A 14,878-nucleotide genomic window follows, 5' to 3' on the forward strand; every position below is an offset into this window, starting at 1 on the left:
AAATGTATGACATCTCTTAGGTACCATTATGTATTTACCTGTTTCCTTAATTATGGCCATTGATACCAGTAATGTTAAGGATCATTTGGAAAGACATCTATCCAAGAAAGAAATCTCTCCACGTGTAGATCTTCTCTTAGATTCTTCAGTAAAGTTTTATAATTTTTTCCTATAGGGCTTCTACACATTTCATAAAAATTAATTCCTAAGTATTCTCTGGTTCCTATTAATGAAAATTTTCATTACATTTTAGTTCTTGTTGACATATCTTCTTCCTAATCACTCTTCTGAATTCTGAAACTTCTACCTGTGAAACACCGCACACACAGATAGCCTAACAAATATGTCCAGCACAGTGTACTCCTCAGTAGACACCCCTGCAGCCACCACCTGGAACCTTGCCTGTGTCCCTGAAACCCCTCCTTCTGCTCCTGCCCAGCCACAGTGCCACCCACCAATAGATGTTATCTCGAATTTTGTAGTCATCACCTAAATTACTAATATAGGGCAGTCTTCCATTAAAAAAAATTTGGTGTTTTTATGCGTGTATTTCTTATATTCCTCTTCCATCTCTTTTCCTTAAAATTTCCAGACCATTTAGCTGGTAGTTTCTTTCAGTATATGTTTTGCTATTTTCAAATTCATGGTGTTATTCAGCCTGTTCTTCTGTTCTCTATTTCCTGCAAATGAGTAGCTGCATCCAGACAGAGGCCTGATACCTTTGTAAAGACTACAGAAGTGCCATGTTCTTTTGTTAGGAGTCAAGTCTCTGGTGTTTTCTCTTCTCTCTTTTAACATTTGTTTATTTTTGAGAGACAGAGCATGAGCAGGGGAGGGGCAGAAAGAGAGAGGCAGACACAGAATTGGAAGCAGGCTTCAGGCTCCGAGCTGTCAGCCCAGAGCCCAATGCCAACTCGAACCCATGAGCCGGGATATCATGACCTGAGCCAAAGTCAGACACTTCACCGACTGAGCCACCCATGTGCTCCATTTCACTGTATTTTATACACAAATCTTTTTTAAATATAGGTACACGTATAACATGGGCTAACAAGCCAGGACTTGCTCAACTAAAATTACAGTCAAATAGCCAAGTAGTCGGTGACATTAACAGATGGTGTAACATCCAAGAAGATGTACTTAGGGCGGCAGTGCCATTTCCAGGCCAGCGGGGATAGGTGTGGGAGAATATGAACCAATGTAGATTAGCTGTCGGTCTTCAAGCACTGACCAACAGCAATGTCCTTCATGCTTGCTTTAGTCCTGGGCTGGCATCACTCCTGTTCAAAGATGTCACTGTAAAGCACTCGGGGCTAGGAGCCTTAGCATGGTTAACAGATTTGGCTGACCTCAGGGCCTTCCCTCAGGCTGCTGTGTCCTGGGCTAGATTTCCCTAGGGAAATTCCAGCGCCTCATTCCTACCTCCTTCCTCGGGTTTACTTCCCATGTGGTACTGAGATAGAGGGGAAGACCATCATTCTTGCCTTGCAGTCTCTTTTGAGCAGTGCTGCTGGCTGATCAAGGTTGTTTTGAGGTAGAGCTTCTCTTCAAATTCAGTTGAAGTCCTCACACGCACCAGCCTATTTTTCTCATTGTTTTGGACCTCTATGTATACTAGAACCTGTCTGATTACCAGACAAATCTCTTCAGGTTTTACCCGAATAATTTTCTCTTGGTTTTAACACTGCAAATTTTAGGAGGAAAAACACTCTAACAGATTGTCTTAATTAGGCAATTAACCCACTTTTATTCAAGTAGAAAGAAACAAACACAGGTAAACCAATCACTTCACTTAGTCTTACCATTCATAGTTAATTAGTTCACACCAAGTATGTACCTTTCCAGATTTCTGTGAACAGAAACATAAAAATACTTTTATAAAGGATATGAACATACTATGAATATCTTGGTGTCCCTTTAATAAACCTGTATCTTATTTGATGTGCATATAGGTCTGTATCATTAAGACTGCATTACCTTCTGCTGTAGGAATACACCAAAATTTATTTACTTGTCACTGGACATTTTTGTTTCACTAATATTTACACATTGTAAACTCACCAAAAACAACATCTTTGTCTCTGGCACAATTATTTCCTTAGGATAAAGTCCTAGTAATGGAATTGCAAGGCCTAAGACAGTATGAGCATTTGTAAGGCTTTATGATGTTGTCTTTAGGGTGTATCTGTTATATCTTGCTTCCAGACAAATTCCTCTGTGTAGCCAATCCCCAGTCTGCAGCTTTCAGCACAGGTGAAGACAGCCACAACACCCCAATCGACACTCCTGCCCAGAGTGTCGGCCTTCAGGTAGTTGAGCAGCTGAGGCATGACCTGAGGAGAGGATGACACAATTAGGTCTGTTTTCAACATACCTTCCTTGCCAGGGTGATAGGGATCTTGGGTGTTTCAGTCTCCGGCTTTGACACTAACTTAATTAATTTTGGATATAGTTTTCACAATTCATTTTTTTACTCAAGAAACAAGTATCACCTACCACTTTGTAAGGTTAGTAAATCCACAGTACAAGAACATTTCTACCCAACCCAAATGGATTGTGATAACAGTTCCTTTTGAAAACCCATCTTTTGGGGCGCCTGGGTGGCGCAGTTGGGTAAGCGTCCGACTTCAGCCAGGTCACGATCTCGCGGTCCGTGAGTTCGAGCCCCGCGTCAGGCTCTGGGCTGACGGCTCAGAGCCTGGAGCCTGTTTCTGATTCTGTGTCTCCCTCTCTCTCTGCCCCTCCCCTGCTCATGCTCTGTCTCTCTCTGTCCCAAAAATAAATAAACGTTGAAAAAAAAAAATTAAAAAAAAAAAAAAAAAAAAAAAAAAAGAAAACCCATCTTCATGATTCTATCCATTTTTTCCCTACCAGATCCAAAAACCCTAAACTGAGTAGGGCCTCTAAAACACTTCCTGTCACCAAGTACAAAGGCCTTAAGTGCCAGAACAAGAAAAGAAGGTATATTTAAAATTACAAATGTAACAAAATGGAGACACTAAAAATGATGATTTAACCATACTGAGAGGTGGGGAGGGGTGGTCAAGATGATAGAAGCAACTGCATTTAAATCCTTTTTATTGTACAAGTCAGTCAACGGATAATGTCTAAAAACTAATAAACTGACAAGTTATCAGAAAAAGTACATTATTTAGAAAGAGAAAGGACTACCAGATAAAACAGTAAAAGACATTTCCCTCCAGGGAACAAGGTGGGACCAAGGTGTCCCTTAGGTGGGACAAGGCACTTGCTGTAAATAACAGGACCCATGTGCATATGTTACTTCAGTGAAGTTTTATAGCATTTAATTACATAACCCAGGGTGACTGTATATTAGAATACTTTTTGAGGTCATACCTGGAATTCAAATATTCTCTTGGCACCACAGGGGCAATCTGGAATATCCTTTTCTTGAGGGATATTTTCACCAGAGATCCAGATGGGTGCAATCCCTCTGCCATATCTGAGAACCTAAAATCAATCAGGATCATGTTCAAATCACAAACATCTCACCTAAGTCTCCCTTGGTAACATGTGCTTTGATAATCTGGAGAAACTCTGCACATGCTCTTACACATGAGTTCCCCTCACTCATCTGAAACACAGTGAGGTTCCCTCACCTCAGACCTGGCACCATTAATGCTTTCTCAGTGTCATCATTTTAGCTTATCTGACTTGGGTTATCAAAATCGTATTTCATAAAAGATAATACGGTTAGAATCGGAATCCTAAGAGTATTTTGTGTAGTTTCTGAATCCAAAATGTAGCCCAGAGTTTGTGCTTACTTTCACACAGATAACAGGAACCTGTTTTAAACTCAGTTAAAAATTTTAAAGGGACAAATGCCAAGTGAAACACTTGTTTAGATAAATACTACAGAGATAAATTTCATTAGGTGTTATACATCAACGGAGTGGCCTTCCTGTTTTGTCACAAGCATATACATCGCTAAAAACTACCTTCTCAGTGTTTAGGACCCGGGTCTGTTCTTCCCATGATCTTCTTCCCCTGGGTACTTGATTCAGTGACTGCTTTATAGGAGTTTAGCTGAGTTTCCTTCAGTGATTTAGGTTTATGGCGAATGTCTTTAAGAATGATGTTAATGGAAGAACAGAGATGAAGAAGAGAAACGTCTGCTGAGCACTTGCTATGTGCCTATACCCTCCCTTCACCCGCACAACCACCCTGTTTTTTCACACTGGAGATGGAGTTACATCAGAGCTTATAGTGTAACTCAAGGATCCAGGACTCTCGCCAACACCAAAGCGCATTTTTCTTTTCACAAAACCAGGGTTTGTGTTACATGTCATGTTGGTTTCATAAGCAAGAGTTCCCTGTTGGACACATGGGCAAAAATATTTTTTCTTTCTGCCACTGGTGCAAACTTCTTGCATCACAGGCAGTATCTTACTCATCTGCTATCTCTGATCCTTTCTTTAGACTATAGACCCTACATGATAAGCAGGACAACCTGTAGTCTTTCAGTAACTACTGAAAGGATCAGCAGACCACCTGTGTGAAGGATTCCTGTAACAAGACCCTAGCTTTATTGTAGTTATCTCTTCTCAGGGATCTTACCCTGAAAATACCACCTGAAAAGAACACAAGAAAGAGTTGTATGAATTCTAGTTTACCTGTTCTGGCTCAAGGGCTATTTTAGTTTTAAACTTCTGGAAAATTTTATCTTCCCTGGATTCATGTTTCGCCATGGAATCCAATTCCTCCTCAGGTACTTCACCTGAAAAATCATCAGTGTAACTGTTAGGACAATAGGAATAATCCCCATGGCCTGACATCTTCCACATGCCGAGGAAAGGAAATTTCAAACAACCAACTTAGTGTTAAATTGGAGTGAAGGCCAGATGTTCCCACAGGCTTTCCCTGAACTTTTAATTCATTGAAGTTGGTGCTTCAAGACCATCTGACTTTCCAGGCACTCCACTTTACTGTGCAGGTTCCTAGTTAAGTACCTCTCTTTAAAGCTTCAAATGAAAAGAACAGACCCAAGTCCTGGGTTTAGGACTTGTGTCCAGCAGAGATGACAGGACACCCAACAGATATTGACCCTTTTATTTTCACTACTGCCCTTTAGGCATCTGGACTCTCCCTATCTCTTTGTGTTTCATGCATTTTTCCCAGCTGTTATACTCATTCAGCCATCACAAGCTCCCTGTTGACCTACCCACTTGTTCCTCACACTCCTCTCCTGGAATCCCAGCTATCTGAACCACTGCTGTCCTCAACAGAATTTAGTCTGTGTTACATGTACCAAGGAATATTTTTGATATCACCTGAATATGAACTATAAACCAGTAAGCTGATATTCTAAAGTCTATTTAGATTCTAAAACCTCCTTTTGTAGTGCCTAAGGGCTCAAATTCTGGAGTCAATATCATGTGAGCTCAAACTACAGTTCTAAAATTTTAACAGCTTCGGTTACATGACCAAACAAATTACATGGAAAACCTCAAATTCCTCACTGCAAAATGAAGTACAGTTTCTAACTCTACTGCTTTCAGGATTTTAATGAGATCACACACAAACAGCCCTTGATACAGACTAAGTGTTGGATAAATGTTGGCTACTAATCTGTTTCTTAGGTATTTGCTTTGGCCTAGGCACTACACCTAGAGTGTGTTCATCTCTAGATAACCTGTAAAACTGCGAATCTGAAACCGGCCACACGAAAGAGAAACATTTAAACGACCCTGGTCACCTGCCAAACACTAAGCACTCTCCCTTATTTGATCTCGATCTGAGAAACATATCTTGGATCCAGAGGAACGTACCAAGTTTCAAGCATCTTGTGGAGCCCTACCCAAATGACCAGATGGATACTTGCCCTGACAGGTCTTTATCAGAACTAGAATATATCTGATACATATGCCAAGGAGGGGAGGTACAGGAAGTATATTTTCAAATGATATAATATTTGAATAGTATAGGCTACATACTCCAAAGTGGGTTAACTTTTCCTATCAGTGCCTACCTCTTTTCTTGACATACTGAGCCTTTTCTTTCAAGCATTATATTTAATCACTTAATGAATAAAGGTTCTAAAACTGATCCCTTACCCATGCTTCCTATAATTTCTGATTCATTTTCTTTTTCAACAACTTCAGGTGTAATCTCATCTTCTGTTTCTATTACAATTTCAAATTCTGGAAAAAGGAAGTTGTGGTCTGGAATTGTTCTGTCCAAATATTCTGAAACAAGAAAAGGTAACTAGCATAATTACTAGTCATTTAGTTTTATAGAGGGTCTAATAATTTCCCATTTCTAAGGGATATTCTATGTAGTTAACATTTTTGCCAAATAAATATATGTAGTTCCAGCATTTCAGGTTATGGGTCATAAATTAAATGCCTGTATTGAGGCAGGTGTGGGACATAACTGAGTAGGTGGGACGTCACAGTTCCTTTCATAGAGCTGTTCATATAACCAGTTACCAAAATTTTGGAAAAGTATCATACTTTCTTTAATCTTAACTTTTATCCTCAAAACAAAAAACCTGGGTTGACAGATGCTATGAAACGGAGCTGAAACTTACAAGAACTGACTCACCTGATTGTGTACAAGCCTGCTTATGTCCCAATCTCCAGTCTAGAGTCTGATGCTCCTTACTGCAGTAATGTGCCTTGTGACATCTGGAGCATGTTTTGGGGCCTAAACAGCCACAAACTCTGCAGAGATGAGCACCAGACTTGAGCTGGAGGCACACAGACTCTCCTGTCTCTGGAGGAGGATTCTCAGAAGGTGGTTCGTATGAGTAAAAGTCATTTTTCCTGGGTAGCTGATTTCTAAAAACTATAAGAAAATGAGATTCGAGATGTTGTAAATACCGTAAGTAAAACAATGTAGCAATCCAAATATTGGGGACTCTGGTCCACACAGACTGAAAAGACCACAGGTTTTGATTTCAGTGATCTTATTTTCCGAAAGGGGAGAAAAGGGAAAAAAAAAAAGTGAAAAAGAACAAGAAACCAGTTTGGTACCCACAGCAATTTGAATTGGATCTTTGGGCTTATTCAATATAATTAAATAATGAGACTAACAGTTAAGTTACATTGATTCTACACAAATATGGAAACGTTATTGAGCCCAGCTTTCTAAAAAACAACTGCCATTATTTCAGTATAACAACGCCTACTTCGTACCAATCGACTAAACTCAAAAGCTGGGGCGCAGAATGCGTGAGGAAGCTGAGCGGGGCGGGGGCCAGGCGCTGCGCTGGACTCTCCACCGCCCCCCCGCCCCCTCCCCCCCGCCGCCGCCGCCCCCAGGCGCTGCCCTTCGCATACATGACCCGGGCCCTGGCTCGGGAGCAGCGGCCGCTCACCGCGCAAACCGGCGCAGCACGGCGGCACCCGGCAGCAGAAGAGGAAGAGGCAGCGGTGGAAGGCGTCGGCTCGGTCGGGCAGCGGCGCGTAGAGCTGCAGTAAGAAGGCCAGCGGGCGGCCGCACAGCGCGCAGGCCAGCTCCTCTGGCCCCGGCAGCCCGGCAGCGCCCAGCCACGCCGGCCGCCCGCCCACCTTGCTTGGGAACTGCTCGCTGCGCAGCCGCCACGCCGGCGCTGCTTCCACGAAGCCCAGCTCAGCCGGCCCCGCGCTGGCCACCGCCATACAGCTGGAAAGACCGGCCGCTCGCACGCTCGGACTGTCTGGCCGGAAGGCGGAAGTTGGCCACCGGAAGGCGCGCAGAACGGCGAGTCAGAAGCGATTGGGTAACAAGGGAGAGGAGGCGGGACTAAGGAAATAGCCCGTTGTAAGCACGCTCGGTGCGACCCTAATTTCCGGTCCCGTGACGTGAGGGTGGGGGTAGCTTTTAGGGATTAGGGGTTAGGGTTAGGGTTAGGAATTTATCCTAATGAGCCAAGAGGAGGTGTGTGCATGTTCACCCACTGGTTCAAGTATTTCAACTGTGTCCTTGGTTTTGGTTTTTTTCTCTGCCCTGCTCTTTGGACTTGTCGGCCATTGCCACTTCAAACACTGAGAGTTTTATTTTTTTAAGTAAAAGTTTACAATAAAAATTCAACTAGAAATGCAACAAGTCTGAAACTGCAATCTACAAAAGTGAAAAGGACCATGGAGCTACTGTCCCTGCTCCTTTTCTTGCAGCAGCCTGCCACCTGCACGTGGCAGCTGACACTGGGAGCTGCCTGTGGGCCAAACCCCAAAACCTGCCCGTGCGGGGCCAACGCCTGGCCATCCAATTATCCTGGGCCCCTTCTCCTGGGGCCATGAGGATTTTATTGGCTGTTTCTTGTTTAAATCTCAAGGAGGCATGAGCGAATGTAGGTGGGATTCAGCTATGGCCCAGATGCTTCTATTTCTAGTACCTATTTTATAGCAAAATTACATCTAACATTTCCTTTCTTTTGAAAACAAGTTTCCTTAATTTTATTTAAATTTTATAGAGTTAAAACATATAATGGGGTGCCTGCGTGGCTCAGTCAGTTAAGCCTCCAACTCTTGATTTCAGCTCAGGCCGTGATCCCAGGGTCATGGAATCGAGCCCCTCATCCAGCTTTGAGCTGAGCGTTGAGCTTGCTTAAGATTCTCTCTCCCTCTCCCTCTGCTCTTCCCCTGCCTGCTCTCTCTCTTTAAAACAAAACCCACTAAAACCACCAAACAACCATGAAACATAACAACATTCTTTCATCTTAGTGTTACCTCTTTAGTGTTATTTTGTTTTCAAAAGCACATCTTTTTTTTTTTTTTAATTTTTTTTTTCAACGTTTTATTTATTTTGGGGACAGAGAGAGACAGAGCATGAATGGGGGAGGGGCAGAGAGAAAGGGAGACACAGAATCGGAAACAGGCTCCAGGCTCTGAGCCATCAGCCCAGAGCCTGACGCGGGGCTCGAACTCACGGACTGCGAGATCGTGACCTGGCTGAAGTCAGAGGCTCAACCGACTGCGCCACCCAGGCGCCCCCCTCAAAAGCACATCTTAATCATTCTTGGATTCTTAAGCAAATAATTAAGTTCTGTTTTACTGAAAGGAAAAACAATATGAGAATGTTTATTTTTAAAAACTGCAATCTTGGAGCGCCTGGGTGGCGCAGTAGGTTAAGCGTCCGACTTCAGCCAGGTCACGATCTCGCGGTCCGTGAATTCGAGCCCCGCGTCAGGCTCTGGGCTGATGGCTCAGAGCCTGGAGCCTGTTTCCGATTCTGTGTCTCCCTCTCTCTCTGCCCCTCCCCTGTTCATGCTCTGTTTCTCTCTGTCCCAAAAATAAAAAAATAAAAATAAAAATAAACGTTGAAAAAAAAAACTGCAATCTTGAAATTGAGTAAGCAACATCCCTTCTAAGATTGGGTATTTGTAGATATGAATTGAGTTGTGAGGGAGAAGAGCTAGTCTATTCTCTGTCCATTGAGGCTAGGGAAGAGTGAGAGCCCCCCTCATGGGTAAGGTAGCTTTGACTTCTGGTTAGGTCCACAGTACAGGATATGTAAAAGCAGATTGTTGAGTAACAGTTTGCTTCATGCCAGTGACAACCTGCCCCAACTCAATTGTTCTTAGCAAACTTTTCTTTCCAGCAGTGGAGTCCCAGGCTTTTTAGGGAATCCCGTGACTTTTCACACCACAAGTTTGTCATACATACAATTCAAGCATATGAAGATGGGGTAATGCCAGAGACACTTCTTCAAAACTGAAACCCATTTGTGAGATCTGTTTCAGTTCCTACTGTAGACACCTCTGTTTTTTTATTATTAATTACCGAAAACATTTAACTTGGAATCAATTTATTATGAATTCTAGCATATTTTTAGTGGACAGATGTTCAAATCTGTGCCCTCTTTACCCTGAATTACTGTCAGAATGCTTGTAGTCTATGGTTCAGCTTTAGTTTCTGTCTTTATTACAATGGATCTGAAAACATCAACTTTCCTTTCAGGGATTGATACGACCTTTACTCCTCTGTCTTCCTAAGTCTCTGAGTGGATGTTCTCCAATGTGATCTTTTTGGTCCTCATGCCCCCTTCCTACCCCTCTGTTGAGGTACACACCTCCCCCTGGATATGATGTAGCATCTCCCAAACTGTCATCTCAAGGTAATGTTTTTTTTTTTTTATGAGTCTTTATTTTGCTAAGGTTCAGATGACGTTCCCTGTGACTCACTTTATTACCCCCAAGTAAAAGGAGCAAGCCAGCAGTTCAAATCTTACATGTTGCCAATATTGCAGAATATCTGCATTGAATGAGCCCTGGTGAGTATGAGTCATTTTGCTGCTGAACACACATGCTCCCACACTGCCCGCCATTGGCCTCAGATCACCTAGACACTAGACTCTTCCACCCACAGAAGGGAATTTACAAGGACCACTTAATAATTTTAGGTCTATAAAGAGCAAAAGGTGTTTTCCTAAAACACTGAGGAGAAAATGAGGCTTAGCAGAAGAACTGCCCCTAGGTCACAACTGCAGGACAGTCTCCCATTGTGTATTATTGGTGGGAATGGCTAGTTTGTCCTTTGGAAGCCACCAAGAACAAGGACTCTTTGAACCAAGTCTCTACTCAACTGTGGACAAAAAATTGGCATATTTGACATCCTCACCTTTGTTTAGGGCCTTTAGTGGTTTTGCACAGCCATCACAGCCCCGAATACGCAGCCAGACATTTGAATCTCCACAATCCACATTGGACCTGTCTTTTGGAGTCTAGTTTCTCATTATTCTCACTTGATATTCCTTATTTGTTGGGCAGGGTCAGGGGCTAGGGACTGGGTCAGGGTCAAGGTCAGGGTCTTGGTCTTGGTCTGGGTCTAGGTCAGCCTTAAATTCTGGGTCAGTGTTAAGGTTGATATTTGGGACAAGGCCTTGTTCTGTGTCAGGGTCAGGGTTTGGCTTTGTCATAAGTGGCCCCCTTCCCTATCTTATATCTCTTCTCTGTTTCTCCTCTTTCTGAGCCTCTAGGATGGACAGGACTCTCACACATTTGGAGTTGATCTGGGGAGCACTGGTTTCTTGCCTCTCAGTCTTGGGCTCTAAAAAAAAGAGTGAAATATCCACCTGGTCACTGACTGTTTCAAATTCAACTCGACTCTGATCATGGATTGTGAATAGCCTCAGAGATCATGCAGGATCCTTCCACTGTCCCTCCTGGGAAGGGTGCTGCTGGCTCCACTCTGCCTGGGGGTTCCCAGGTTCCAGCACAGCTCTGACCCATGAGGGCACTCAGTAGACATATGTGGTTTTATATAGGATGAGGTGTGGTGACTTACCAGCCCCCTTCTTGTGGGCTGGTGGGGCCCTCCTGGCACTGGGTGGATCCTTCGTCCCATCTGAGTGATCACCAGTAGATAATCAGGTCTCAGACAGGACAACCATCCAGGCAGGCATCTGTGGTCCTTCAGCTCAGGGCAGCCTGGCTCCTGACAACCCTCGTGGCCCATTACTGAGCTGACTGTGCTGCTGGGCAACTTAACAGGTTCATAGGCAGTGTAGACAGTTCCAATGTATGTTTTCATTCCCAGCATCTGTGTGGTTGAGACAAGCACCTCCTCCCTCACTCTTAGCCTGCCAAGAGTGGTAATAAACCTCCAAATACAGAATGTGGCCCTGGCTACAACGGGCATACAGCAGACTGGCTCTGCAGTCCTTTGGCCTCCAGATTGTAGTATAAACCTTTGAAATGCATGCTTGTTAAGAATCAAGGAAATAGGAACAACTGTGTCTCCTAGTGAGTAGTTTCTCACTGAGGCTGTGGGGTCTCGGAGAACCACATGCATGACCCAGGGACCGTGGCCTCCAGAAAGCCTGCCAACTGGGGATTTCATGCTGTGGAGTAATCCTTGGGTCTCCTACTGCTTCACTGAGCAATAATTTCCTTACTATACATTTGGTCTCTGCTCTTTGTAAAGGAGAGAGAGGAGACTGTAATATGGACCAGTTTGTTCGTTGAGAATGGGTGATTAATGTGGTCAGGGGGCAGGTGTTACTCCTGGGCTCCCTCCTTCCAGGGACACGAGTGAGGTCTGTGTGTCTTCTAGTCTCTGAGACTTGAGGACCCAATGCCCAAAGCAGGAGCCTTGAGTTTACCACCAACAGCAAAGTTAGTTTTTCTGCAGCTGGAAGAGTGTTTTGCCATCGTGGGAGGACAGCAAGAGCACTGGATGGACCACTGCAGTCCCTGGCCCTAAGTGAACCCCTTCCTTTCTTGGGCACAGCAGATTACAGTGCTGTGTAGTTGGCCATCAGCGATGTGGAGTTTGCTGCTTTCCCAACCTGGCATCCATTGTCATGCCCAAGTCCAGTAACTTAGCTTGCCTTTGGGAACTACATCTCACTTGTCTCCCATGCAAACAGTTCCAGAGGGCAGCCCCCACCTCCCATGTGCCTCAGTGTTGGGCACATGATCCAAGTCTAGCCAACCCCATCTCCATTCTCTCGGTGCTCTGATGACTTCAAGGATGAGAATGTGACCCAAGCCAGGCCAAAGATACTTAACCCCATGACTTTTCAGGGATCCTAAGGGAAATAGAAACCTTTCCCAGTAGAATGTACAGTGAGTGGGTGTCAGCCGGAGTTGCTGGAGGCCCCAGACACAGTGAGAGAAACCTCTGAATGGAGCCTCCCCAAAGGCATTTGGCAGGATGGAGGTTTGGAGAGGGTCCAGGTCACCCTGGGAGAGTGTGAGCCCCTGGGCCTGCCAGATCCAAACCCGTTCTTAACGTGCTTCTGGCAAGTATTACTTTATTTCTACCATTAAAAAATACTAAGTTATTTTACCTCAGTAAGTATGTTCATTTGCTTGCAATTCAAACAGTCATAGCTGACACATCAGGATCAATAAACCCTGAGCCCCTCTGTGCACACTGTCCTCACTGGGTGGGCCATGGCTGGGATGATGAAAGCTCTCATCTCCTCTAGGTTTCCAGTCTGATGCAATAGGTTTCTCTTATTTGACCTTTAATTTCTCCTCTCTTTCTAGTTTTCTTCATAATTGTCACAATTAATGAGCCAATATTAATGTGTTATTTTAACTGAGGTCTATAATTTATCCATGTTCCCTCTGTTCTACCTTTTCCTGCTTCATGACATGTAGTCAGCATGTCGTTTTGGGCTTTTCTTTGCTGTGACAGTTTCTCAAACTTTTCCTTGTTTAGATGACCTTAGCAGTAGTGAGGAAAACTGGTTGGGCATTTAAAAAAATGACTTATTGGTTTTTAAAATAAAAAAAAAAACATTTAAAATATTTTCCCAGTTTTGTAATTTGTTTCAGGAGGAGAATTTAGTGGTCCATCACTTACATATATAACACCCAATGCCCATCACAAGTGCCCTCCATAATACCCATCATCCATTTAGCCCATCCCCCACCCCACCCCCCTCCAGCTACTCTCAGTTTGGCCTCTAGTTAGGAGTCTGTTTTATGGTTTACCTCTCTCTTTTTCTCCCCACTATGTTCATCTATTTTTTGTTTAGTAAGTTTCACATGAGTAACATCATATGGTATTTATCTTTCTCTGGCTTATTTTGCTTAGCATAATACACTCTAGTGTCATCCATGTCATTGCAAATGGAGGCATTTTCATTCATTTTTATGGATGAGTAATATTCCATTGTATATATATACCACATCTTCTTTATCCATTCACCAGCTGATTGACATTTGGGCTCTTTACATAATTTGGCTACTGTTGATAGTGCTGCTATAAACATCGAGGTGCAAGTGCCCCTTCAAATCAGTATTTTTTTATTCTTTGGGTAAATGCCTAGGAGTACAGTTGCCGAGTCGTAGGGTAGCTCTATTTTTAACTTTTTGAGGAACCTCCATATTGTTCTCCAGAATGGCTGCACGGGTGTGCATTCCCACCAATAGTATGAAAGCTTTCCCCTTTCTCCCCATCCTCCCCAACTTCTGTTGTTTCCTGAGTTGTTAATTTTAGCAATTTTGACAGGTGTGAGGTAATATCTCATTGTAGTTTTGATTCGTATTTCCCTGATGATGGGTGATGTTGAACAACTTTCAATGTGTCTGTTGGCCATCTGGATGTCTTCTATGGAAAAGCGTCTATTCATATCTTCTTCCCATTTCTTAACTGGGTTATTTGTTTTTTGGGTGTTGAGTTTGATAAGTTCTTTATAGATTTTTGGAACTAGCCTTTATTAGATATGTCATTTGTAAATATCTTCTCCCATTCTGTAGACTGCCTTTTAGTTTTGTTTTTTTTCTTCACTGTGCAGAAGCTTTTTATCTTGATGAGGTCCCAATAGTTCATTTTTGCTTTTGTTTCCCTTGCCTCCGGAGATGTGTCTAGTAAGAAGTTGCTCTGGCTGAGGACAAAGAAGTTGCTGCTTGTGTTCTCCTCTAAGATTTTGATGGTTTCCTGTCTCACACTTAGGTCTTCCATCCATTTGGAATTTATATTTGTGTATGGTGTAAGAAAGTGGTTCAGTTTCATTTTTCTGCATGTTGTTGTCCAGTTTTCCCAACACCATTTGCTGAAGAGACTGTCTTTTTTTCCATTGGATATTCTTTTCTATTTTGTTGAAGATGTGGACCATATAGCTCCGGATCCACTTCTGGGTTCTCTATTCTGTTTCATTGATCTATGTGTCTGTTATTGTGCCAGTACCATACTTTCTTGATGACTACAGCTTTGTAATATAGCTTGAAATCTGGAATTGTGGTGCCTCCAGTTCTGTCTTTCTTTTTTGGGGTTGCTTTGGCTATTCAGGATCCTTTCTAATTCCATACACATTTTAGGATTGTTTGTTCTAGCTCTGCAAAAAATGCTGGTGGCACTTTGAAAGGGATTGCTTTGGATGTATAGATTGCTTTGGGTACTAGAGACATTTTAACAGTGTTCTTCCAATCTGTGAGAATAGAGTGATTTCCCATTTCGTTGTGTCTTCTTCAATTTCTTTC

The 14,878-nt window shown here is 43.2% G+C and overlaps 1 protein-coding gene across 1 annotated transcript; it reads right to left on the reverse strand.

Annotated features, from left to right (window-relative positions):
• Positions 1 to 1,727: 1,727 nt before the first annotated feature.
• On the reverse strand, positions 1,728 to 7,691 carry PDCD2 (programmed cell death 2). Its single transcript, XM_043592823.1, has 6 exons — positions 7,340 to 7,691; positions 6,565 to 6,807; positions 6,075 to 6,206; positions 4,635 to 4,738; positions 3,358 to 3,471; positions 1,728 to 2,333 (listed from the first exon to the last, which is right to left on the reverse strand). The coding sequence occupies exons 1-6, from the start codon at positions 7,620 to 7,622 to the stop codon at positions 2,175 to 2,177; spliced, it is 1,035 nt and encodes a 344-aa protein (XP_043448758.1). The 5' UTR covers positions 7,623 to 7,691; the 3' UTR covers positions 1,728 to 2,174.
• Positions 7,692 to 14,878: the final 7,187 nt, after the last annotated feature.

This window comes from Prionailurus bengalensis, chromosome B2 (genome assembly GCF_016509475.1).
Source record: "Prionailurus bengalensis isolate Pbe53 chromosome B2, Fcat_Pben_1.1_paternal_pri, whole genome shotgun sequence".
Taxonomy (NCBI): domain Eukaryota; kingdom Metazoa; phylum Chordata; class Mammalia; order Carnivora; family Felidae; genus Prionailurus; species Prionailurus bengalensis.